At 47.0% G+C, this 27,803-nt stretch overlaps 1 protein-coding gene across 1 annotated transcript in view; it reads left to right on the top strand.

Annotated features, from left to right (window-relative positions):
* Nucleotides 1–4,840, top strand: part of SLC22A18 (solute carrier family 22 member 18) — a 757,096-nt gene extending 752,256 nt beyond the window's left edge. The window contains exon 11 of the mRNA XM_069223018.1: nt 4,601–4,840. Coding sequence (XP_069079119.1) covers nt 4,601–4,788 — 188 coding nt within the window. The 3' untranslated portion in view covers nt 4,789–4,840. The remainder of the gene's footprint in view (nt 1–4,600) is intronic.
* Nucleotides 4,841–27,803: the final 22,963 nt, after the last annotated feature.

The raw sequence follows: 27,803 nt of genomic DNA, 5'->3' as shown, positions 1-27,803 counted from the left end.
TCCACTGTGCCTCTGGAATCAAGCTACACTTGACTGATGTGCCCTAATAAGAGCATAGCCAGTCCTGGGTTGCTTGTGGTCCAGTTCAGAGAGGATCTAGCCTGCCAGTTTGGGATGGACTGTTCCTTTTGGAGCAGGGTCAAGGCTGATTTGTATATGGCTGGGTTCAAACTGGGGTTTTGTGATGGGTGAAAAAGAGTGGATTGGGATGCAGCCTGAGCAGCCGCCAGTTGCTGAGATTAATTCAAGCATTCTGTCCATTACTTGTTTTTTTTGTTATACCCTACGTGTGATGGGCATGCCCAGACGTGGGTCTTGTGCTCACTTTGCCACTGGAATCAAGCTGTATCTAGCTAATGAGTCCATATTAAGGGTGAAGCTGGTCCTCGGCTGCTTCTGTTCCGGTTCAGGAAGGAACTGGCCTGAGAGTTCAGACTGGACTATTCCTATTGGAGCAGGGACAAGGCTGAATTGCATATGGCTGGGTCCAAACTGAGTTGGCCTATGGGTGAAAAAGTATGGATTGGGATGTGGCCCTGAGCGTTTGCCAGTGGCTGAGATTAAATCAAGCACTCTGTCCATCACTTTGTTTTTTGATGCCCTAAGTGTGACGCATATGCCCAGACATGGGTACTGTGCTAAATATGCCACTGGAATCAACCTATACCTGGCTAATGAGCTCATAACAAGAGCGAAACCGGTCCTAGGTTGCTTGTGTTCCTGTTCAGGGAGGACCTGCCCTGCCAGTACAGGCTAGACTTCTCCTGCTAGAGCAGGGTCAAGGTTGATTTATATAGGGCTGGGGCCAAACCGAGATGGCATGATGGGTGAAAAATTATGGATTGGATGTTGCCTGAGCAATTGCCAGTGGCTAAGGTGAAATGGGATTCTGTCCATCACTTTGTTTTTTAACTCAACATTAATCAAGCACTATCTTATTCATCCTTGCCTGAGTCCGCACCTATTGCTGTCTGTTAAAGGCAGCAGTGTAGACCATGTTGCAATAGTCTAGACATGCAACAATGAAGAATGTAGTAAGATCCACTCAATGGCTCAGCTGGAGGAGAGGTGACAATGTTTATTGCATGTAAAGCTGATGGTTGGGTATTTAACCACTGTAATAAATCCACTGGAGAATGAGAACTCGGTATTAAAGATAACAATCAGAGTCCATATTTTCTGAGATGTGGCTGAATCTGGTTATCTTGGGGAATGGAATAAGCTATTTGGAGTTTGTAGTTGCCTGGTCCACTCATTATGAGTTCGTTTTACTTCTGATGTTAGCCATGATCCCCTGGCTTTACTAAAGATATATACATGATATACTTACTTATATGGACTTTCAGCCAGCTCTCTTCATCCTTTGATCTCTTATTGTGGCATTCCTATTTTTCTTACAACCACTATAAGTCACTCAGCCCACTTCACCCATTGGCGGACTTCACCATGAGTTATGGCATTCTGCTCTGTTACAAGGGGCACATCTGCACCCCAAGTAGTTCAGGGTGTCAGGGACAACTAAAGCAATGTGGCTTTTTGATACCAAAAACAGTATTTTTTGCTTTTAGCCATTGTTTGTAATATTGGGCCAGCAGCTCCCCCAACAATACATTTTTACAAAAACCTTGTCAAAATAATAATTGTGAAAGCCAAAATGCTGACAGTCAACATCAGACCTATCGTCTTTTCTAATGCTTGTTGAATCTGTAGAAGCAAGGAACATTCTTATTCAACCAGTGGTAATGTGGTAACCTTACCCTGTTCTCCAGCGCTGTCCCCCATCACTATATTTGCCCAACTGCTTGATGCAACGTCAGCTCCCATGAAGATCAAACCCTGACAGTTTGGGTGTACCTTGCCTCTAATCTCAGATGAAAGTTAACTGATGACAAGTGTGCAAATATTGTTCTTTTTGTTTCCGTTCCAAAGCTCTGTACTTGCCTTCTGGCTTCCTCATTCTACCTTTCCCCACCTTTCGTACACCGTATGAAGTAGAATCCAAAGAATGCCATTCACTGTTCGGCCATCCCTTTGAAGCAGTTTTATGACAACATACAATAGATACTGTATAAGCACACACCACACAATAACACCATGCTCTCTTCTTCACTCTCTCTTATTTTATCCTTCCCTTTCTTGTCCTTCCCTCATAAGTTTGACCTAAGAGCTTTGAAGTGGTCAAAGGGCAGTACATATACCGCAAAGGCTATCAATGAAGTGTCCCCTTCCTCCCTCCCTCTTATGTCTGTTCCTTCTCACGTCTGCTCCTATGTTGCACTTTGGAGTGGCGTTAGGGCACCCTAAGTTCCAATAAAAAAAACAGCATGATACAACTAGTTTTCCCTTCTTACCTCTTTCTTACTGTCTTTGTCTTTTCCTTCCGTTTACCTTCCCACCTTTCCCTCATGCGCACACCTTCCGCCCTTTCGTTTCCCTTCACTACTTTTAAGCAGCTATCCCGTACAGATAGCATAGGTGCTCAGAAGCCTACTAAATTGGCATGTCTGCTAGATTGGCATGTCTGCGAAACTGGCATGTCTGTCATATTGTGCCATAATATTTCCACCAGTAGCTTCTTAATCTCCTTTTTCGATGGTCCTCCACATGCGCTAGAATCCTCGCCTCTGTTGCAGAAAGGGAGCATATCACATTTAAGGGAGGACATCTCTTTCTCTGTAGTTTATATGTGAATATTATCCTGGTAAACAGAGGAATGGTGCAGAGGTTACACAAGGACAAGTGACATATTGGGGGTGTTTTACTCTCTGTAGCTATTGTGACTAGTCTCATGTCTCATCCCCCTACAGGAAAGGATGTCTGACTCATTCATGGAAAAGGTACAAATGGACTCAGGTTACCAAGTTAAGTAACATACTATACACTTGCACATTTGGAGTCACGTTTATTAAGAAATCACACAATGCAGTGTAATAACAAAAGTTGCTCCGTCGCTTTGCCTGAAAGGGAGAGAGAAGAACAGCGCCATTTCTACTAAGATTTGGTGTTGTTCTCTTTCCTCGGGCTCAAGCAATTTAGGCAGCCATGCACCAATGTAGAGACTCTTGCCCCATGGTCCTAGGATGTCTGCATTCTCCAAAGCAAAGGTCTTTGTTTTGTTATAATCTGCTAAACTTATAATGCATTCTGTGCGCACCTCCATTGTTCGCTGCTCTGCTCAGCCAGTGTGTGATGTCATGGAATGTTGGTGAGTGACTGGAGGAGGGTGACCGAGAGAGTGGGCTGAGCAGAGAGGATGCTGCTCCTGATGGAGTTTCCTTATTAAGTAACTCATAACTTTTCCTGTAACCTTTTAAATAAATCTACAACCTCTATCCTACTTGAACTGGCTACCTGACTCCTACGTGCCAATAAGGAATCTTTGAATACAGCCTTTTTATACTGGAAGAGGTCCCTTTCGCTGCACAAATTATGCTTTAAGGCTTTTCCCACTTTGTCTGTGTGCTGTACAATGCAGCACACGTGCAAAGTAGGAAAAACAAGAAGAAATGAAATATTTTTCCTTGTTGAAAACAAGAAATTAAAACATTTCTCCTCCTTGTGCCTGCCTCAAGGAGGCATAGGATTTTGTCTCAAAACTGTCTATGACTCTTTGTAGATAAGGCTTTGCGTCAAACCCGATGGGTGGTTGAATGATAATGCCACTGCACCACACATGAAACACCCCCATGAGATAAAGTAACAGAGGGTAGTGAATTGCCCACCTTTAGTTTACTTTGGGATGCTATCCAACGCAGATCCAGATTTGTGTTAGATAATAAATCCCATCTTAACATTCTGTGTCAGTTTTGCGTTACTCAGACCCGGCATAAACCATTAGTAAATATATGCCTTGACTTTAACAAACCTCCTCCTTGAATGGTACTGCCATCCATCAGTAACTTTCTTGTACTAATACCATAGGGCTTTTTAAGAAAAGCGATGATGTTTTATCATGTTTTGTATTTATCATGTTTTGTATTTCCGAAAGAGAAGTAATGAACATTTATGGCAATTATGTATTCTTAAGATGTGAGTGTGTGTCAAGCAACATAAAAAGGATTTTTAAGTAAAACAGCAAAATAGAAAGTACTGTATCACATATTTTCCTGTAATCTTAAAGTACACGAAAATGATTTGTGAACTCTAATGTGTTAGTCCAACTTTGATAACACTTTGTAGGCTATTTCTTTGTCAACATTTAGAAGCTGAAAGGTTTAAAACAATAAAATGTGTTGCCTAACGTAAAGTATAAATTTGTATAAACAGAGCGAAAGACGTTTACTGAATTCGCTAACCTGCCAGCTTGAAATGCAAATGAATGACTATGACATTGTAACGATTTTAAAGTATGTTTTATAGTGAATCTATCAGGAGCCCACAGGCACATTATTACCCTTAATAATCCACTGTTTTGCAGATCTCTTATGTTGGACTATCTTCTAGTCATGGAATGTAAACGGATTTAAGTAGTGACAGAGTGCAAAAAATTTGTGTTACCAGTTATTAAAATGATAATTTCTACTTCAGGCGTTGAACAACTCGTTGGTAATACCAGACAACAAACACAGATATGACTATTTTAATCTGTTTTCATTACTAGGGGGCATGCTGGGAATTTGTGCATCGATTCACCCTTTAACTCGTACAGTGGGACCCACCATCGGAGGAATTCTGTTCCAAAGATTTGGAGTTTCGTCATTTGGATGTTTACATTTTACAATTAATGTTATTCTTGTGATCTACCTTTTAAGGAGGAAATATCATCCTAAAGGGCAAAAACGTGAATAGGCTATGTAGCAAAGAAATTCAATATATAATAAAAAAAATATTGTCAACTTTTTATTTTCGTGTTGCATTTCTTTACAAAGTTAGATGGCGTGGATGACGAGTTGGTCAATCTCATTTACAACAATTAAGAGCTCACGGGTACCTCGTTAAATCCTTCAACATCCCAACCAAGGAAAGACTGGCTGTACCAGGCATCAGGTGATTCCCCCAGAAGCTTGAAGGGTGGGTGGCGATTTTGTAGCAGCGCAGCAGTTTTTAATGCACCCTCTGGAGAGTTCCATGTATATTTAGCAGTTTCCAGGCAACAATAAACGTATGAAGATAACTGGTGATAAATGTACCTGCCGAGAGAGAGCAGAGTTTTGTCTAGTGGCAGTTTTGACTCATCTACAGGAGCATAGAGGGTTAGTGTGCCTGCTGCAAAGAACGTGTACCATGCAGATTACAGAATGGTATTAGATGTGCATAGCCCAGTGGGTTACTGCTTTTGTCGCAGAGATCCTTTTGATACTGTGCAGTTCAAATGTTACACTAGCACAGTTAGCTATGAACTGCCATCAAAGATCTGCATGCAGTCTGCTTGCTACAGGTTACAAAGTTATGTTTTTTCCCAGCCTTTTATTATCCTGAAATTGCTATTAAGGGTTTGTTTGGGTAGAAATAACTTCTTATTAGTAAAGTCAACCCTAACCACTGTGTTAGGTTGTGAATCCTGAGTTTGTGCCTCTCCAGGCTGGATGATGTGTGGATCCTTCACCTTGCGGCCCCCTTTGTCTTTTTTAACATTTTCCATCCACTGATTTATACACATGATTAATTGTATGTTTCGTTGCATTCCATATTTTGACCTTACATGGAGGACACTGTAAGAAAGCGGATGATTGTTCACAAGAATAAGGCCACAAAGTTGATAAGGTAAAACACAGTTTTAACCATTTAAACCTGGGCTCAACCCACTGGTGTCTGTGGCACTGAGAAAACAGTCTTAACTTAGGAAAATATAAAGTATTTAGTAGTAACAAAACAGTTAAAATGTGAAAACTCAACTCAGTTTACAAAATATGAGAAACATGTAATGAGTTACAGAACACCAAAACAACACAAGTCTGATAAGGGGAACTGAAGATATGAATTTTAAAGATTTAATGCAAAAAGTGGCAGTACAAGTGTAGCAGCAATCAGTAGTCACTGTTTCAGGTTGACTGGGAACTAGGTGCAATGCCAGGCCAAACATGATATAGCGCGAGTCGAATACACTTCGAGGGGCTGTCCTGGTCAAAGATTTTAACTTCTGGCTCTGCAAAATAGAAGGTCAGGTGTGGCCCATCCTATAGGGCTGAGGGGCCACACCCCCTCCACCCCACCTTTTGCCCCTCATGAAGAGTGTCTGTCAGGCTGAACACAGGTCAGCTTGACAGACACTCTTCATTTTCAGCTCAGACAGCCAGGACTGAGACATGCGTGATTTGCGCAGACTCCTGGCTGCCTGAGCTGAACTTTGCTGGGCTGAGGAGGTCACAGCTCCTATGGGAGGGACCTCCTCGGCTCAGCAAAGGTGCCTCAAGGCCCTCCCCTGGGTGACGAGGAAGGTTTAAGCCCTGAAGTGCCCAGGGCGAGTGTCAATCAGTGACACTTCATCAAAGAGTGGGGTGGGGTCAGCAGTCTCACTGACCCAATCCCACCCTGTGACGAGGCTGGGACTGCTGCCTTCCCTCATTGGCTGACTTAAGGTCAGCCAATGAGGGAAGGTCAGCCAATGAGGGAAGGCAGCAGTCCCAACCCTCCTAGGACCTCAAGGCGGAAGGTAAGTGTGTGTGCATGTGTGTGTGATATTTTAAAATGAACGATTGGTGCGTGCGTGCATGTTTGAATGTTATGAGTGTTGTTAATGGATGTGCGTGCGTGTGTGTGTGAAAGAATGAGTGTGTGTGATCTTTTAAAATGAATGTTTGGTTCGTGCGTGCATGTTTGAATGTTATGAGTGCTGTTAATGGATGTGCGTGCGTGCATGTCTGTGTGTGAAAGAATGAGTGTGTGTGTGTGTGTGTGTGCTTCCTGCCCGCCCCCTCCCTCCTAAAGCTGCCGGCCGCCGCTGTAGAAGGTGAAATCCTCTAGTGGGACAAGGTGTCAGACAGTATCTGTCAATGTCCTCTCAAAGCCCTACAGATGCTGTAAGAAGACCCGCTAAAGTCATCTGTTTTGGCAGGAAAAGCTTTGAGCAGAAAAAATAAAAAGTTTGGTTCCTATGAAGTTCTCTCATCAGGTGGATACTTTTTGCACTTTTGCCTGGGAGAGAGTTCTAGCTTCGGGCTTTCTCTTTTTTATGGAGCCCAAAATCCTCCAGCTGGGTTAGCCTGAAGCTGCATTTAATGAAATTTCATTAAAATCGGACAGTTTTGTCATGAGGTCTTGTTAACGCTCTGGAAGTCTTGGAAATCCAAACATTTCCAAAGTCTCAACTCTTCAGAATTTCTGGAGCAACTCCTCTGTGTCACTACTTAGGCTTTCGGCACCTCAAGGGATAGCAGATAGGGGCCAGCATCCACTTCAGAAGAGGCCACCAGCAAAGTCCAATCCAGCTCTGTTTGCCTCTTGTCAGCTCAGCACTTCAGGAAAAAGCTTGTTGTGTACTTGTAGCCACACAAGAGATCAGCTAACTGACCCTTGGAATCCGCTTCTTAGTCCAAGGTCTTCACATCTCCACACATCTCAATCAGTAAATGAAATTGTGTTCTGTTCTTCCACAGGTCCAGAAAGTGTTCTGATGAACTCGGGGTGAGGTGCCAGTTTCGTAGGTTTCTCTAGTTAGTTGGTGGGGGTGAATCCTGAACATTCACTGTCAGTGAGAAAAAAGTTATCAGGGACAGCTCTTCCCATTTGTGCAGCACATCCTGTTTGCCTTACTGCAAACTATTTCACAGTGCACTATTCCAAGGCTAATCCAACATGACATGGGGCCAGATGTATGATCGATTTGTGACTCGCGAATTGGTTGCAAATGCATTTGAGACCCCAAAACAGGCAGAATTGTATGTACTATAGCCACATGCAATCTGCGAATGGCTCTGTGACCGGTTTATGAGTAGCAAAAAATTGTGATACCAATTTACGAGTTGGTAATTGCGAGTCGCAGTTACCGGCTCACAACTTAGATGTATTAGACAGTCGCAAATTGCAAATAGTCGCAATTTCCTAGGTTTGCATGTGCAATTTACCACTAATCCAGAATAGGTGGTAAATTTGTGCCGACTATATAAAGTGGCCCAGCATGCATCAGGCCTTTCCACAAGGGCTGCCCTGTTGGCGAGGAGAAGGCGCATTCTGGCCCTGCAGCAAAGAAGGAGGCGGAGACAAGAAAGGATACTTCTCACCTGGCTGACACTATTTAATAAGACAGAAGAGGAAATCTATGACCAGTACAGGCTAAGTAGTATAGTTGCACTGGACATTATTGAGTTGTTAAGGCCACAACTCAAAAGCACCACTCAGCACAGCTATGCCATCCCCAACCATGTGCAGGTGTTGTGATAATACACTTGCTAGCCAGTGGAAGTTACCAGGCTATCATTGCCCTGGCAGGAGGGGTGTCACAAAGTTGCTTTCTCATTTCTTCAGGACATTCTTAGACGCAATGCTCTCGTACATAAACTACTACCTATACCTGCCCAGGAATGCGCAGGAGATGCAAACCACCAACATGGATTCTACAGAAATACAGTGAAAAAGGATTTTGAGCTCTATTTCCCCATGTGAATGTTGATGACCACTGAGCTTTTCCCTTTGCAATTCTCATTGTTTGAGTGGAAAACCATGGAAGGCCATCTGCCTTGGCGGGTCACTTCTGCATCTGTATTTCACTGTAATGTGTTTTCTGTGTAGGGAGATAGACCACCTTGACAGTTTTGGATTCAACTCCGCACCCCAATTTGAATTACTCACCTGGTCTGCGTTCAGTTGGAACTTTGAAATGAGTCCCAAATACGTAGGTTTTAAATCACAGCAAAAGTCTCACTCTCAATAGCACTCCAACACTGCTCTCCAGGGAGTAGTCACCTAATGATGAAAGCCACTGTTTGGTCCTGACCCTCATTATACATCTGAGATAATACCACCCCTATGCAATGCTCCTAAGCATCTGATCAGACAACAAACTCCTTGTTGAAATCTTGCGTCTCAAGTACTATGCAGTGCACAATGGCCCTCATTACAACATTGGCGGTAAAAGCCGCTTACCGCCGTGCAGAAGACCGCCAACACACCGCCGCGGCTGCGGAAATCCGCCACAGCTATTATGACCCACAGCACGGAATCCGCCAAAATTCAGACACCCACACAAGTCCGCCACACCAAAGGTCAGTGATAAACTGGCGATAACAAAACCTCCACCGTCACGCCAACAGAAATACGCCCACACTATCACGACACGCGAATCCACACGGCGGTCTTTCAACAGCGGTATTCCATTGGCGGTAGACACCGCCGCGCTCAAAATACACACACTTTTACAAAACACAGCCACATTGGACAATTCAAAATACACACACCCGATACACATACACACACCACTCCCACACACCCAATACAATATAAAACACACACCCACATCACCCACAAACCCCTATGACAAAAACACCGAAAGAAGGCCAGAGAGAGACACTACAAACTACTACCAAGCATCCACAGGCACACCAGACCATCACCCATATAACTTCCACGCACCTCACACAACACACCACTACATATCAGCACACTTATCACCACACACACCACCCCACACATCACCCACACCACCCCATGGCACGGCAAAGACACCCCAGGTTCTCGGAGCAGGAGCTCAGGGTCATGGTGGAGGAAATCGTCCGGGTAGAGCCACAGCTATTCGGATCACAGGTGCAGCACACCTCCATTGCAAGGAAGCTGGAGCTATGGCGAAGAATAGTGGACAGGGTCAACACAGTGGGACAGCACCCAAGAAATCGGGATGACATCATGAAGAGGTGGAACGACCTACGGAGGAAGGTGCGTTCCGTGGTCTCAAGACACCACTTTGCGGTTCAGTGGACTGGCGGACGACCCCCGCCTCCTCCCCCACAACTAACAACATGGGAGGAGCAGGTCTTGGTGATTCTGCATCCTGAGGGCCTCGCAGGAGTATATGGCGGAATGGACTCTGGTAAGTCAAATCTTAACTATTACATCCCCCACCCTACCTGCATGCCATCACATACCCCCACCCTCACCCCCATCACTCCAACTCCTCACAAATGTCCCAACATCACAAACCACACATCCCAACACCAAGCCCTGCATGCAACACCAAAGCATTGACACCCACCACCAAAGCATGCCCACTGCACATACCCCTACACCCCCCTAAACCATCATCACACAAGGTCCCACACAGGAATGCAAGCAATGGGGTACACGGTCACCCACCCATTGCACACCATGGCACACACAGATGTAATAAACATCCTTTTATACCCCTGCAGGACCCCTAACCAACGTCACCGGACAGGAGGGTCCACACATGTCCACACCACCAACAGAAGAGGCCCACAGTGATGACAGCAGCTCTGTCCAACTGGATCTAGATGACCAGCCCGGCCCATCGGGGACCTCGGGACACAGTCGGTTCCCATCACACAGTCACAGGCCACTACAGAGCTTTCCCCTTCTGGAAACACCAGCACAGCACCCACCCAGTGTGCCCATACCTCTGTCCCTAGGACACGTCAATCAGCAGTGTGTCCACCACTACAGGGAACCCAGGCTAACCCACCACCCCAAAAACAACAGGGACCTGGGGGCAGTGGCAGTGGGCACACGGTCCAGGGGACAGAGGCCCAGGAACACAGGGGATCTGGGAGGGCTGCTGTGCGACAGGGGGAGGACAGGCCCAGGGAACCCACTCTCCATGAGGCCCTCTCCTCCATCATAGGAGCCTACCACCACTCCCAGGAGACGATGGCAACGGTACTGGCCAAGTTTCAGGAGACCCAGCGCCTGCAGGAGGAACAGTATTTGGGCTTCAGGGAGGAACTCAGAGCCATCAATTCCACCCTGGGCACCATCGTAGGGGTGCTGAAGGAAGTACTCAACACCAGGAGGGACGCTGTGGCACAACAAGGGGCCCCTGACACTAGCATGGACGATGAACTGCCCACCACCTCCGCCGGCGCTAGTGGACAGGAGGCACCGCCACAGACCACCACACCAGCACCCCACCCCCTGCAGAGGGAGAACCACCCAGCAAACGGTCCCTGAGATCCAGGACAAAGACAGAGAACAATGCCAAGACCCCCGCCAAGAAATGAGACCACCCTGAATGTCATCCTTCTGGCCCACTTTGTCACCCCGTCCATCCTTAAACTGCTCCAGCTCCACTTCCTATGCCCATTTGGGCAATGCACCTGTGAGACTAATAGACTGGACTCTGCCATGGACATTCCTCCACCCTCACCCCTCACCATTTTGCAACCCCCTCCAATATTGAGCACTTAAATAAACACCCTTGAAGCACAAAACAATCTGGAGTCAATCTGTGATTTCGGAATAGTGTATTAGCAATTACTGTGGCAAAAAGCTCTTTCAATTGTAATGTCAACATACCTATGTCACACAGCTCTAGCCCATGAGGAATCAAAGCAGATGTCACACAGTGGACCCACATCTGTGAAATCATAAGGGAAAGTGGCAACTCAATGACCATACACTGGGTGAAAACGACAGACAGTAGAGAGGTAGTAGTGTTAAAGTACATGTAGTAGGCAGGTTTGTATTCTTACCTGTGTCTCACTGGAAATATTGCAGGATCACCGAGTTCCTGTTGTCCATGTCCTCTTCTTCTGCTTCCTCGTCTTCACTGTCCACAGGCTCCACAGCTGCAACAACACCGCCATCTGGACCATCCTCCTGCAGAAAAGGCACATGTCGTCGCAAAGCTAAGTTGTGAAGCATACAGCAGGCCACAATGATCTGGCACACCTTCTTTGGTGAGTAGAATAGGGAACCACCTGTCATATGGAGGCACCTGAACTTGGCCTTCAGGAGGCCGAAGGTCCGCTCTATTATCCGCTGTGTTCGCCCATGGGCCTCATTGTAGCGTTCCTCTGCCCTTGTCCTGGGATTCCTCACTGGGGTCAGTAGCCATGACAGGTTGGGGTAACCAGAGTCACCTGCAAATGGCGAGGGACAACTGTTAGACACACACTAGCCTGTAGGAATAACCCCAGACCCAGACAACCATTCCCACTGTCTTGCTTCCAGGTGCTCACCTAATAGCCACACACAGTGCCTCTGGAGTTGACTCATAACATAAGGGATGCTGCTATTCCACAGGATATAGGCATCATGCACTGAGCCAGGGAACTTGGCATTCACATGGGAGATGTACTGGTCTGCCAAACACACCATCTGCACATTCATGGAATGATAACTCTTCCGGTTTCTGTACACCTGTTCACTCCTGCGGGGGGGTACCAAAGCCACAATGTGTCCCATCAGTGGCACCTAAGATGTTGGGGATATGTCCCAGGGCATAGAAATCACCTTTCACTGTAGGCAAATCCTACACCTGAGGGAAAACGATGTAGCTCTGCATGTGTTTCAGCGGGGCAGACAACACTCTGGACAACACGTTGGAAAACATAGGCTGGGACATCCCTGATGCTATGGCCACTGTTGTTGAAATGACCCACTTGCAAGGAAATGGAGCACTGACAGCACCTGCACTTGAGGGGGGATTCCTGGAGGATGGCGGATAGCTGACATCAGGTCTGGCTCCAGCTGGGTACACAGTTCCTTGATTGTGGCACGGTCAAGCCTGTATGTGATGATAACATGTCTTTCCTCCATTGTCGACAGGTCCACCAGCGGTCTGTACACCGGAGGATGCCGCCATCTCCTCACATGTCCCAGCGGGCGGTGCCTATGAAGGACAAAAGCGAGCACAGAGTCAACCAACTCAGAGGTACTTACCCACAGCTTACACAGAACACAAATCCTAATCCGAAAAGTGGCCTGCATGTGTGTTGAGTCTAGGCCTAGGTATGTGTGACGTAGTTAAAAATTAAGCCATGTGGGCCCCTGAAATGGCGGCTGCCTGACCTGTAAAGTGGGACAATGGGATGTGAGGTAACTGCGCTTGCGTTGTACACCGTTGCAGTAGGCGGTCGAAGACGGCGGCGCAATGCTGCATTGGTTAACATTGGACCCTATGGGCCCCAGGAGCCAATGAAGAACTACGCCGGCAGTGACGGTACGCACCACCGCGGACGTGACCGCCATTTTCTATCTGTTCAATCACTCGATACCTGATCTTCGACAGGAAAGGACCTACACTGCTAGTGCTGCTGTGACCTCGGTCTGGAAGAGACAATGGCTCGAATGTCTGGGGAAAGGGCCCCTGCCTTCACATCAGAGGAGTTGGAGAAACTCGTGGACGGGGTCCTCCCCCAGTACACGCTACTCTACGGTCCTCCAGACAAACAGGTAAGTACACTGGGAGCATGCTGTATGGGCTATGCCTGTGTGGAGTGGGGTGGATGTAAGATGGGGGGGGGGAGATTGTGGGGTGCATGAAACAACATTGAGTGCATGTGCCACATGGCAAGGGTAGGGATGGGGGCCAATTACTGTGACGGTGCAGTTGGTAATAAGTTTCTCTTCCCCCTGTACAGTTCATGTAGGTCAGCGCCCACCAGAAAAAAGATATTTGGCGTGCCATCGCCAAGGACGTCTGGACCCTGGGGTTCTACCACAGACGGAGCACCCACTGCCAGGAAAGGTGGGAGGATATTCGCCGCTGGAGCAAGAAGACGGCGGAGGCTCAGCTGGTGATGGCCTCCCAACGTGGGAGGGGTGCCTGTCGCACCATGACCCCCCTGATGTTCAGGATCCTGGCGGTGGCGTACCTGGAGTTGGATGGGCGCTTGAGGGCATCACAGCAGCCACAAGGGGGTGAGTACACTCTCATCCTGCTGATTTTGCACGCAGTGGAGGGGTCTGGGTGGGGGAGGTGGGCTGTGGGTTTCCCTAGGCCAGGGCGAGTTCCGTAGGCAAGGCCCCTCCGTAAGGCAGGCCATGTGGCACCCCACCCCACCTCTGTAGAGTGCCAAGTACTCCTAGTCATGCCTCTGTGTCATTCATGTGTGCAGATGTCATCCATTGCCTTGTAGGCCCTTTCCCAGGGATTGAACAGTGGAGCCCAAGAGCGTGGCGTAGTGCAGGGGGCTTCTGTGTCTGTCGTGTCCGCCCACGGTAGCAGTAATGCATGCACTGAACATGTCTTTCTTCTGTCGTCCCCCCCCCCCTTTTTGTGGTCTCCCTGTTCTTGTGTGTATTAGCATCATCAGGCAGAGGAGCAGTGGCACCGGAGCACGAGGGAGCTGCATCCCACATGGCCCTGGAGGGCGAGACAACGGACTCGGAGTTCACCAGTGGGACAGAGGGCGAGGGGAGCTCCACACCGTGGACAGGAGCTGACACCAGCGACACGGACTCGTCCTCTGATGGGAGCTCCCTTGTGGTGGCGGCAACATCTGTGCCCCCGCATCTACAGGTACAGCCGCCACACCCCCTACCAGCACCGCCCTCCGAGCAGCCCCTCAGCCTTTGCCCCGTGCCCGCTCACCCAGGAGAGTGGGCATCACCTTCGCCCCAGGCACCTCAGGCCCTGCCCCAGTCACCCCTGCTGCCCTCAGTGAGGAGGCCATTGACCTCCTCAGGTCCCTCACTGTTGGGCAGTCTACCATTTTGAATGCCAACCAGGGTGTCGAAAGGCAGTTGCAACAAACCAATGCATTCCTGGAGGGCATTCATTCTTGTCAGGCAGCCCTTCAGCGAGCTTTTCAGACTCTGGCCTCAGCACTGATGGCAGCCATTGTCCCTGTCTCTAGCCTCCCCCCTCCAACTTCCTCCACCCAGACCCAATCCCCTGTACCCCAGCCTATCCCAAGCACACCTTCAGACCAGCATGCACACATGTCAACACACAAGCGAAGCTCAGGCAAACATAAGCACCACACATCCCACAGGTACTCACGCAAGCATCACACACATGCAGACACACCAACATCCACTGCCTCCACTCTGTCCCCCTCCTCCTCGTCTCCCTCCTCCCTCCCAGTCTCGTCTACACTCACACCTGCATGCACTACCTCTACAGCCACTACTGTCATCACCAGTACACACACCACCACACCCCGCTCATGTGCAGTCACTACCCCCACTACCATTCACACGTCCCCTGTGTCCTCTCCCAGTGTGTCTGTGATGCCACCTCCCAAGATACACAAACGCAGGCACACTCCCACCCAACAGCCATCCACCTCACGACAGCCTCCAGCGCATGCACCTTCACCCAAAGTCACCAAACGAACACCTCCTACAACCACAACCTCTTCCTCCACTCCCAAACCCCCTCCAGCTACCCGTCCCGGTGTCTCCCAAAAACGTTTCCTGTCCAACCTTGACCTCTTTCCCACACCCCTCCCACCCCGTCTGTCTCCTAGGGCCCGACTCCCCAGGTCCCAACTTAGCACCTCAACCACAACATCTCCGGGACCAGTGGTGCCTGTAGTCACTGGAATCTGGAGTGCACCGGCCACCAGGGCAGCCAGTGTGGCACGGAGCCACAGCACGGACAGTCCCCCACCTGTCAAGCATCAAAAGTTGGCCAGTGCCCGGCGGGAGAGGGGGAAGCCTCCAGCCACCAAAGTCGCTCCCAGGGGTCCTGGTGGGAGTGTGGAGTCAGCTGCGACACCTTCCAAGGTGGGGAAGGGCCACAAGAAACCCGGCAAGTCTGGGAAGAGCAGCACGGCAGGGGAGACCGCCATCATCCCCGCTGCCCAGGAGGCCACCGCCATCATCCCCGCTGCCCAGGAGGCCACCGCCAGCACCTGCCCTGCTGCCCAGGAGGCCACCGCCAGCACAAGCCCCACTGGGCTAGAGAGGACCGCCAGCACAAGCCCCGCTGGGCTAGAGAGAACCGCCAGCACAAGCCCCGGTGGGACAGAGAGGACCGCCAGCACAAGCCCCGTTTTGACAGAGAGGACCGCCAGCACAAGCCCCGCTGGGACATAGAGGACCGCCCGCACAAGCCCCGCTGGGACAGAGAGGACCGGCAGCACAAGCCCTGCTGGGACATAGAGGACCGCCAGCACAAGCCCCGCTGGGACATAGAGGACTGCCAGCACAAGCCCCGCTGGAACAGAGAGGACCGCCAGGAGCTGAGTCACTGCAAAGGAGCCCGCCGCCTCAAGCACCGCTGAACAGGGCACCGCCGCCTCAAGCACCGCTGAACAGGGCACCGCCGCCTCAAGCACCGCTGAACAGGGCACTGCCACTACAAGCACAGCTGAACAGGGCACCGCCGGCCCATGAGTGCCAAGGGCACTGAAGCTACTGAGTCCGTCACGAGCAGGATGAAGCACTCTGGGCACAGAGTCCCCTCCAGAACCAGTGGAGACTGTCATCCACTACCTCTGTCCTTAGCAGGATGAAGCACTCTGGGCATCATGCCCCCTCCAGAACCAGTGGAGACTGTCATCCACTTGAGAAACTGTGGCTATGCACTCCCCAGGATGGAACAGTGGGCAACCCACCCACTGTATAGACTTGAGAGACTGTGGCTTTGCACTCCCCAGGATGGAACAGTGGGCAACCCACCCACTGTATAGACTGAGAGACTGTGGCTTTGCACTCCCCAGGATTGAACAGTGGGCAAACCACCCACTGTATAGACTCGAGAGACTGTGGCTTTGCACTCCCCAGGATTGAACAGTGGGCATGTGGCCCTCTCGTGGATTTGGTGTTGTGCACTCAACTGGCTGAGGTGCCCCCCCTTTCCCTCCCCCTGAGGTGCCTGTTTTCTTGCTCTCTGATGCCCCTGCAATGTTCTCTCCATCATGGTCGGGGTTCTTGTGTGGGCCTCGCCCATACCGTGTGGGCCCAGTGTTCCACGGACTTCATTGGAGCACTACCTGGACTACTAAGCTTGGTGTATATTTTGTTTATAGTGTATATATATATTTTTGCGTACTTGTTTTTAATATATTACAATGGTTACACTCATTTCCTTTTGTCTTTGCATTCTTCCGGGGGGGTTGGGAGATGTAACTATAATGTATAAATATGTATTAGTGTGTGTGTTGTAGTGGGTGAGGGTGGGGGTGGGGGTGTTGCGTGTGTGTGTCCCTGTTTTTTCCCTCCCCTCTCCCCTGTGTCGTAGGTGCAGTACTCACCGTTGTCTTCGCCACCGGCGTTCGTGCTCCTGGTAGAGGAGAAAGAAGATGAGGGCTGGCAGGATGTGCAGCTCGGGCTCCATGGTGTCCGGATTCCTCGTGGGGTGTGTAGAGGTGAGCGTTTTCCCTTCAAAGTACTGTTTCCGCCGTGTTTTTGTCCACGGTGAATCCGCCCCTTAAAAGGTGGCGGATTGGTAGGTTGGGAGACTGTGGGCGGTACTTTGTCTTCCGCCTGTCTGTTGGCGGTGACCGCAAAGCTGTTTGTCTGTACTGCCGTGGCGGTCGGAGAGTTAAAGTGGCTGTCTCTGTTGGCGGTTTCCGCCACGGTCATAATTCCAATTCTTTTACTTCCAGCCTGTTGGCGGTCTTACCGCCACTTTAACACCATCCGCCAGGGTTGTAATGACCACCAATGTCTCTTTCAGTGTGTCAAAGGCCTGCTGACACTCCTCTGTCTTAATGATTTTCTTGGGCTGCTTCTTCTATGTCAGCTCTGTCACAGGAGCCTAAAGGGTAGAGACAAACATTCTGTAGTATCCAGTCAGACCCAGGAATGCTTTCACCAGAGTCTGAGTTTTAGGAGGCTCCCAGGCCAAAACATATACCTGCCCTATCAGACACTTGCCGGCTTTGATAGTGAGTCTGCCTGCAGCAGGGCCTGAAGCACTTTTGGGAAGTTGGTCAAGTAGTCTTGCCAGGGGAACTAAAGACAGCTGTATCATCAAGATAAGCTGCACTAAAGTCCTCCAATCCAGACAGTACCCTGTTAACCAGCCTCTGGAAGCTGGAAGGGTCATTCTTTAGTCCAAAGGACATCCCCTTAAACTTAAAGTGGCCTCGAGGAGTTGAGAATGCAGATCTCTCCTTGACTCCATCAGTTAGGGCCACCCACCAGTACCCAGAAGTCAGTTCAAATGTACTGAGGTACTGGACTGCCACTAGCCTGTCAATGACCTTATCAATTCTGGGGAGGGTGGAAGCATCTGTCTTATTGACTGCTCCTGGTGCACCCTGTAATCCATGCAGAACCTTGACATTTGGTTACAGTAACAATGGACTGGCCAAAGGGCTACTAGGAGGTTCAGTCACCCTTAAAGAAATTATCTTCGCTACTTCCTTGTTGATGCTGGCTCTCACTTTGTCTGACAATCTGTGTATCTTGTTTTGACTGTTACGGTGTCACCAGTGTCAATGTTATGCACACACCACTAGGTCAGACAAGTGGTGAGACCAGACCACTAAACATCCCCAGCAACTGGTATAGTCCCTCTCCTGCAGTTCTTTCAAGATAGAGGAGAGCACAACTCCCTCTACTGAGCTCTCCTTGGCATTGTGGAACTGGAGGTCTAGGAGTATCTCCCTTCCCTCCTCCACTCCCCCTTTTGTCACCGTCATTATGGTCCCATACACCCTGTCAAAGTGGGGCTTCAGGTAGTTGACATGGAATACTCTGTGAGGGTTTCCGGGGATGCCAAGGTCCATCATATAAATTACCTCCCATGCCATACTCTGACAGGGTCCCCATATGGTTGAAGTCCACTGCCTTCTGGGATACCTCCTTGAGGCAAAGAGTGCAAATCGTAGTAAAAACGTCTACCTGTGCCTGATTTTTTCAGTTAAACATGTGATTATGCCATTTAGGTTCTTGTTGAATCTTTCAACAAGCCCATTGGTTTGTGGGGGATAAGCTGTGATGAAATTGTGAGTCACAACACACTCATCCCACATGGTCTCCAAAAACAATGACATGAAGTTTGTGCTCCTGTCTGAAATGACCCCCACTTTTGTGATGCTCCGGTGGCGCAGTGTGCATGCACCTATTCACAAAGCCACGTAAAGCCACCTTGCGTGGCTTTTCATGGCCTTGTAAATATGACCCCCTTTCACGCATAACTCTGCGTAAAAGGGGTGTTCCATGGATTTTGCTTTGGGTGTTCCCAGGCTACACCCATGGAATCTGATGCATTCCCAGTTTGAAAAGGTTTTGTAAACCTGGGAATTCTTCAAATTCCTACACCATCCAAGGAGTGACGTAAAAGTGGTGCAACAAGGAGAACTACCTTTATTTCTACTCATTATTTGCTCTTTCTATGTGTGCTGCATTCTGTAGTACACATAGAAGGAGGAAAACACCATTAATGATTGTTTATTTGCAGGAAAGTGTCCCTTACTGCACATAAACAATCATCCCTGCAACTCATCATAGTGTAAGGATGCCTGAAAAGTGTAAGGGTGCCTGTGTTGGTGCTAGGCAGCCTACTGTGCTCCAGCACATAGGAAAGTACAGGGATGTGTCTTATTGCTGTAAATACGACGCATCCCTGCACTTTTCTAATAGCAGTGTGGAGCAGCAAATTGGCTTTAGGCACCACACTGCATCATTTTCTTGTAAATATGGGCCTTCGTCTGCCTCAGAGTAAGGGAATGTCATAAGCAAGTCCCATTGCAAAGGATTTGTAGCGCTGATGAACTATCAACCTCTTGGCTGCCCCAGATTGAGGGCCCTATACTCATTGTGCAGGATGTCATCCTCCAAGTAGATCATGTGGGACCCACTGGTATGCCCTTGCTCATGTGCCTTAGCTTGGCTCTAAAGGCAGACCATGGGTCTTTCACTCCACCTCTGCCCAAGCAGAAGTTTCTAGACCATTCCCTAAAAGGTATGGCATGGCTTACAGCTACATTTGTGGGCTAGTAATCATGCCTCACTCCAAGGTGATCATAACCATGGGATGGAACTTTGTCTCATTGTCATCACTGACTGTTCTATTAACATATGGGATGATCCTCTCTGGGGACATCAGCTTTTCAATCACAATAGCATGCTGCCTCCTGTGTTCCTCAGAACTTGTACTCTAGACCCGTTAATGGTTGGCTACTGCCAATACTTTATCATGCTGGGAGGTAGAGTCCCCCTCATATGGCTGGGCTGACAACAGTCCAAACATATCTCAGCCTTAAGGGGTGTCAAAGGGCGTTTTCCCCTATATCTATCCCAATTATATTTAGTGATAGTTAGTGACCCCCCTTCTTTCTCAGACTTTCTGGTCCTTGAGAGAACTTCTTTTAATCCTTGTTGCTCTCCTCCTTTCTCTGGTGAGAGTCCACCCGTCCCCTTTCTTGGTATAATTTCCCTGGGACCTTCTGGGCACCCTGGCTGCCTTACCAAGGTATCTGGGGTCAGTGAGCATGTAATTCACTGGATGCTGGTGCAACCCTAAAAAGCATTTACTCAAGTTGTGCTCCTGCATAACCAAATTTTAGAGCCCATCATAAGTGCTGACTGTATTGCCCTTCACCAAGCCCTCCAGTGATTTCCATAAGTTTGTTGTAGGCCTTAGTGTGTGTCTCGGAACTTCTTATAATATTCTTCCAGAATGAGACCAAACATCTGCACTAGTGCATCCTTCATGTGGGTGTATAAATCAGCCATCTCTTCTTCTAGATCCAGGAGTGTGTCCCTCCTGAGTGTAGGCCGCAACCCCCACAACAGTGTTCCCTAGTGCTCTTGGTCTACCCTGCATATCTTCAGTGCCCTCTCATAGGAAGTGAACAATGAATAACTGTAATCTGCTACCACAAAGCTATGCACCAACCTGTTGGACATGTGAAATGTGCGTGATCACCTGTACACACCTCACCTCTGCTGCCACCATCTTAATTGGACTGCACAGCCCCGAAACTGGCCTTTTCCTGTAAGGCTAGCTTATTTTCCTCCAATGCTAGCTTCCCTTCCAGCGGTATAACTTCCAGTTTGGCCTCAAGCTTCCTGACTACTTGTATTTCATCTCGCAGATAGCCACCTCAGAAAGGATCAGAGCCTGTTTCACTTTTAGCCCTAAAAGGTGCACTAGGGAGTCCATGAAACTGTTTATCCCCAGCCTTCTCTTCCTTTTGGATTTTTCTCAATCTCCTCATTTTCCTCTTAGGTGGTCTGTAGGTGGTGTACGGCTTGCCAGACCCTGCAGGTTTTGTGGAAATCCTCTTTCTTTTATTCCCTGCTCAACTTCAGCCATGTGTGCTTGCACATGCTCCTCAGCATGAGGAGGTAGATCTGTCTACTACTCCTCATTATGAAAAGGTTGAGGTGCAAAAATTAGACTCAAATAATACTTTGGAAAAAAAATTACAATGACCCAATCAAGAACGTATGCCAATTAAAAATCAATAATCAATTTTTGTATCAAATTAGCATAGGGATTTTTATTTTGACTTTTAAAACTACATAACACTGCTAGAGAAAAGCTTTGGATCCCTCCGCTGAATGCCAGTGTACAAAAGTGGATTATTAAATTAGGTGAATGGCAGGCCACAACAAGAAACAAGGCCACAAACTTGTTACGGTAAAATACAGTTTCAGTCATTCAACCCTGGGCTCAACCTCCTGGTAGCCATGGCACAGAGCAGACAGGCTGAAATTAGGAAAATGTGTAAAGTATTTAGCAGTAACCAAGTGGTTAAAAAGTTAACACACAACATAATAAAAAACCCACAACTAATTTAAAAATCTAGAGAAAGATGTAATGATTGAAATGGCACCAAAACAGCCAAAATCCAATAAGGGGAACCACAGATATGAATTTCTAAATATCTGTGGTAAAACATGCCAGGGAAAAAGGAAAATTCCAATCAGCAATCACTGTTCACCATTGGCTATGACCTAGGTGAGATTTGAAGCTGACCACAATGGAGTACAATTCAGATATATCAAGGGGGTTCATCCCAGTCAAATATTTCACCTTCTGTTGAAGCCAGATAGCCACTGGACAAGCTCCTGCTGAAGCAATTGCTTTGAGCAGGAAAAGCTCCAGGGAGCAGAAATGAAAATTTTGCTGTGGCCAAAATGTTTGCTTTGGGTGTCTGTGTTTTGCACCTTTGCCCGGTGAAGATTTCTACTTTCTGACTTAGGGCCAGTGTATATGTTGGTAGACAGGGAACTCCATCTAGCCAGGTTTATATGCGGGTAGAGCTTAAGTGTGGCCATGGTGGAGAGTACGACGTCTCCACCATTGCCAAACGTCTCTGATGGCCCTGCAGAGTAAGATCCGTTAAACACTGATCTGTCATTCTTCAAAGGCAGGTCAGTTTTTACTGCCCGTCACTGCCAGGAAAACCCTGGCCTCCCATGGTGAGGGGAGCATTGCATTTTTAATTTTCGAAAATAAATTCCTGTTTTGGGATTTTAACAGAAAACTGTTTGGTACGGGGTGCGATCCCATTGACAGAGCCTTGTACCAAACAGAAAAATGCATTGACTAGAACCGCTGTGACGCTTTATAAATGTCTGCCAGCTTGGTCATTTGGCGATCTTTGATAAATGTGACAGACTGTCCCGCCACTAGGGCAATGGAGTAATTAACTATGTCACCCTAAAAGAACAATGGGCTGTCTGCTCCAACGTTAATCAGACCCTTAGTCTTTTTATGGAGCTCAAAACCTTTCAGTTGGGCAACCTTTAAGCTATAACCAGCGAAGCAGCACTGAAATCGGACAATGTTGCTGTGAGGTCCCTCTGATACTCGAGAGGTCCTGGAAGTCTATCAGTTTTCAAAGTCCCAGCTTTTCAACATTACTGGAGCAGCTTCTCTTGGTCACTTCCAAGGCTCCAAGGACTTCAGGGTTAGCTTTTATGGGCCAGGACTTACTCCACTAAAACTCTAAGAAATTAGTATGAATTACAAAACTCAGATTTCAAATTAGATGTATATCTAAAGATTCCAGCAGATTTAGCTATGAAGCTCATTCTCTCTTATGTAGATGTGATACAGAGAAACGATAAATGTGCCATTGAACAAGCTTGAGTGAGAAATGTTTATGCAACTTTTGTAGCTGCCATACAATCTGTGGCTTCATCTTCAGGCACACAGTTACTTTTTATTTGTATTACAATTCAGTCTCAGTTATGATGTTATTTGTTTATGTCACCAGGTGCCATGCTGGGAATTTGTGCATCTGGTCATCCATTAACTTCAACAGCGGGTCCAGCAATTGAAGGATTTTTGTTTGAAAGATATGCAGGGGCGTAGCTTCAGGGGGATGTCTGGGTTGTTGCACCCCATTAATAAATGTATTTTCTGGCAAATAGTTGGGTACAGCTGATTTCAGTCGGGTATGGTGAGGTGTCTGTCAGTTTCACCTGGAATGTTTACATTGAGACAAAAAGGCACACACACTCTGTCCCTTTCTGCTTTGAAAGTCTTGAAAAATGTTGGGTATTTCACAAAATATTGTGATTTTTTTTACTTTCTACCCCTGCCAAACCACATTCATCTCGCTTTACACTGCTCCTTTAACCCTTTTCATGTGCCCTGCTTGTTGTATTTGTTTGAAAATCTGAAGCTCACACCCCCCAATTTTACTGACCAAGATATGCCTGTGAAGCTATGGAGTATCATCATTTCGCTCTTCGCTTTTTAATATTTAATACTGTTCTTGCTTTCTATATTTCAACAAAGAAAACGCATCAAAAAGAACACAAACATGAACAGCCCATATTGCAAAGTTGTAAGAAATGTATTTATTGGAAAACTGCAGTGGCTCTTATCTTGCAGTCTTCTTTGCAAGTTATTTTACCTTATGATTCAGAGTTCCACTGGTTTGAAGGGGTTTGACATGAGGTTTCTATTTTACCTCACTGCAAATGTTATGACACTGATTTAAGGAAAGTGAAGCTGCACCCAGTGCAGCGCCACTTTTCTTGCACCCCTTAGCGCCACCCTCCCCCAAAGCCACCATGTGTGAGCCGTATCTAAGATACGGCGCACCATGGAGGTAGTTTGGGGAACTAGCATCAAAATATTTGACACTAGTTCGGTGCTTTGCAGGATTAGCATCAAAAATGTTGATGCTAATCCTGCAAAGCCCTTTGAGGCCCACTGAAAACAATGGCATGCCTCCTTTTAATGCCTGCTCTGAGCAGGCATTAAAAGAAAATAAATAATGCAAAGAAATCTTTTAGATTTCTTTGCACCATTTTTTCGGTCCTCCTAACGGGGAAACGCCGCCATTACATACATTATGCCATGTGCAGGCATAATGTGGCACAATGGGGAAACGCCCCATTACATACATTATGCCTAGTGCAGGCATCATGTAGAGCAAAGGGTTAAAAAGTGACGTAATGCATGCATTGCGCCACTTTGTAAATCTGGCGCGCCGATTTTGGCTTTGTTTGGGCATACTAGCATAAAAAAAATTATGCTAATGTGGCGCAAGAAGGCGTTTGAGGCCCCTATATTTTTTCTCATTCCAGCAACTTATTTTACCTCAAATTCCTCTAAGTAAATCTTTAAGGATTTGTGTAGCGGGAATTCTCAGGTCTGAAAAATTGCTTCCCAGCTTGGAATAACGAGATCCTATACAATCACTTTTTGCACTTGATCCAAGTATTCCTGCAGCACTCACAATGAGATTAGGGGCATATTTATACTCTGTTTGTGCCGGATTTGCGTCATTTTTATGCAACTTTGGCGCAAACATAACTCCATATTTATGTTTCAACGCTAGACCCGTCTAGCGTAAAAATATTGGCGTTAACGTCATTTTTTGCCTGCAGAAAACTACCTTGCGTCAAGGTAGGTGTTCCCGGGCAAAAAATGACTCTACAGCCTTGCGCCTTATTTATCCTCCAGTGCAAAAATCATGCACGGGAGGAGGAGGGCCTAAAATAATGGCGCTAAGCCTGCTTTTATTAACACCTGGGTTAGGGCAGGTGTTAGTGGACCTGTGGGCCATTTTTCATGATCAGAGACCATGGAAACAGTCCACAGGTGCCCTTCCCTGCACCCAGGGACACCCCCACCCACACCAGGAGGACACCTAAGGATGGGGGGACCCATCCCAGGTAAGTCCAGGTAAGTGTTTTTTTTCTTTTTTTTAAGTGCCATAGGGGGGCCTAACTTGGGCCCCCTTACATGGCACAAGTGTCCCCTGTGCATGGCCATTGGGCAGAGGGGAATGAGTCCTGTCTTTACTAAGACAGGGGTCAGGTCCATGGGGGTTGTGCGTCAAACAATGACGCTAGTCAGGTTAGAGTCATTTTTCTGACTCTAACCTGACTAGCGCCATTCTTTGACGCACAACCTCCTGTTTCCCCTAACCCTCCCCCACCTGGTTAGCATCATTTATGTTTACGCTAATCGGGCCTTACCACCAGCTAGGGCCCTTTCCTTAAATATGACGCATGGCTGGCGTCCAGGAATGGCACTAGCCTGCGGTAAACATTTTGAATCAAACCTGCGCTAACACAGGTGTGTGTCAAAAAGTATAAATCAGGGCCTAGATGTGCTAATCCTACTGAAGCCGCCTACGAGAAGACAACCAATTTATTAAGTGCCAATGTCATGTGTTTATATGAAGGCAGCAAACATTCTCAACATGTGTTAGGGAACTATAGTCATTGAATCAGATCATGCCTATGTAGAAACTTACACACACACAGTTGGGAGATATATGTATATGTAGACAAACGGACAGGTAGGCAGACATATATATAATCAGATAAATACCCGTGGCTGAAGTGTGCAGAGAATGTTTATATTGTTTTATCACGAGATTGAAAGAGTTCAACCACTCAGGAATGGCAGATTTTTGAACGTGCACCACAAGAAGCCAAATAATTGAATCAACTTAGTCCATATTGTGACAGACGTGGTTTTTCTTTATTAAGGTGTCCTTATATGTAAAACAAAACAGCCAACGCGTTTCGTCCTTATTGAAGGACTTCTTCAGGGCTGTAAACATAATAAAAAGAAAAGAATATACTCTAAATATATATACATTTCTTTGAAGTGGGACATATTGCAAACTCGTTTACGGCGTGGTATAGATTTTTGTTGCCTCACTTTACTTTGATAAAGATTGGATTATTGGCAGTTTCCTAAAGTTATGTGGATAATCATCTTCTATTGTTTGTTGTTTACTGTTGGTGTCTCGTGCCTTTCTATTTATGTTGTTTGTTGATATTTTTGATATATCTTTTATTTCAATATTTTTGTATGTTTATGTAGATGTGGTGTTTGCACTGTTAATGTTATGTTAGTGTATATTCTTTTCTTTTTTATTATGTTTACAGCCCTGAAGAAGTCCTTCAATAAGGACGAAACTCGTTGGCTGTTTTGTTTTTACATATAAGGGCACTTTAATAAAGAAAAACTATGTCAGTCACAATATGGACTAAGTTGATTCAATTATTTGGCTTCTTGTGGTGCACGTTCCAAATTTTTCCAAGATTCGAAACTCTTTTGAGTTAGTACCTTGGCGGCGGGTACTTTGTTTAGTGCACACATTCTATGATTATAAATATCCTTTGAACTATAAAGACTGTACGTAAGCTGGTGATAGGAATAGGGGCATGTTTCTTTTTTGAACCTGCTACCATGTTTTTGTTTATTTTTCACTCAGGAATGGCATACTTCATTATCGGGCTCCTCCTCATGCTGTCATAAGGCAGAATGCCAATGTAGGCTACAACCTTTCATAAAGGAGAGCAGTCTTGAGGGTGCAACAAGGGGGGGGGTCTCTATTGATAGTGATATGAGTGAGGCATGACATAGAATGCAGAGGGGAAGAAGTGGTGAGGGAAATTAGATTAAAACTATATCTTAGTTGAATTTAACTTAATTATAGAACCCAACAGGCTGACTTAAAAAGAGCTGGGGGTTTGAATTCACCCAAAGTGAGTGTTCTACATGTTTCTACCTGAAACTAATGCACCTCCAAGAGGTGCGCCAGTATTCATCTCTGGTACTGGGTGTAACAAGTAAATAAGCTAGGAAAGTGCAGCTACAAGACCAAATGCCTTTTTCTGATGATGTTCACAAGTAGTATCTATCTGAACATAAAAATACACCAACTATATGCATAAAACATATACAGTAATAGTGAAAGAAAAATGCACCACACTGAATTCACACTGCACAATAACGTTCTACAGAAGTAGGACCAGAGCTTACCCTGCATGAATTCAGGGTACAGCCTCAACTCAGATCCGGCATAGAGGTTTATGAAAATACAGCATTAATTAATAAAGACCTGATTAATGAGGATGGTCGCTGTCATTGTGAAGATGTCCCTGCTCCCATGACCACTGTATAAGTTGGTTCCCACACACCTCCAAAACCAAGGTCACTAGCAAATTCCAAGATCTGGCTTTTCTGCTGGCAAAGAGGGCGATCACGAGGCACCGGAGGGCCCCAGGGTGAACCCCGTTAACTGTGAGAAGATGATAACTGGATAAGTGTGCCGGCCTTGAAGGAAGTGTACTACTGAGAGAGGCAAGAAGAGGGGTAGAATCTCTGGAAGTACTTCGGGTCTGGGAAGCATTGTGGATAGCCTAAAAGACCCAGAGCCCCACACTGCTAAGTCCTCACCCTGTGGATCACCAGCACTTGCCACTCCCTAGAGTGCGCAACATATCCAGAATTTGACTGGCTACACCCTAGCCTGTTACATGCTTGTTTACGGGGAAGAACATGAATATCCACCACAGATTGTCTCCTTCTAATGTAAGAAAAAAAGGCATGACACGAAGATGTCGAAACAGTTCAAAATGGTTGCAACTCATGGGAGGGGCTAGTAGGGGGGTGATTAAGGAAGTTGGGGAGGGGGTTCCAGGAAATCTAGAGAGGATAAATTGAAGATGTTGTTATGATAATAAGAAAGGTACTACTATTTGTATCACAATAAATTGAAATCCCAATAAACTTTGTTTATAATAAAATGAATACAGACGTGATCAACTCAGAATTTTATGTTGTGATTGTGCTCTCT

This window comes from Pleurodeles waltl, chromosome 3_1 (genome assembly GCF_031143425.1).
Source record: "Pleurodeles waltl isolate 20211129_DDA chromosome 3_1, aPleWal1.hap1.20221129, whole genome shotgun sequence".
NCBI classification, from domain to species: Eukaryota; Metazoa; Chordata; class Amphibia; order Caudata; family Salamandridae; genus Pleurodeles; species Pleurodeles waltl.
The sequence above is the reverse complement of the archived record's forward strand: the minus strand, read 5'-3'. Positions and strand labels throughout refer to the sequence as shown.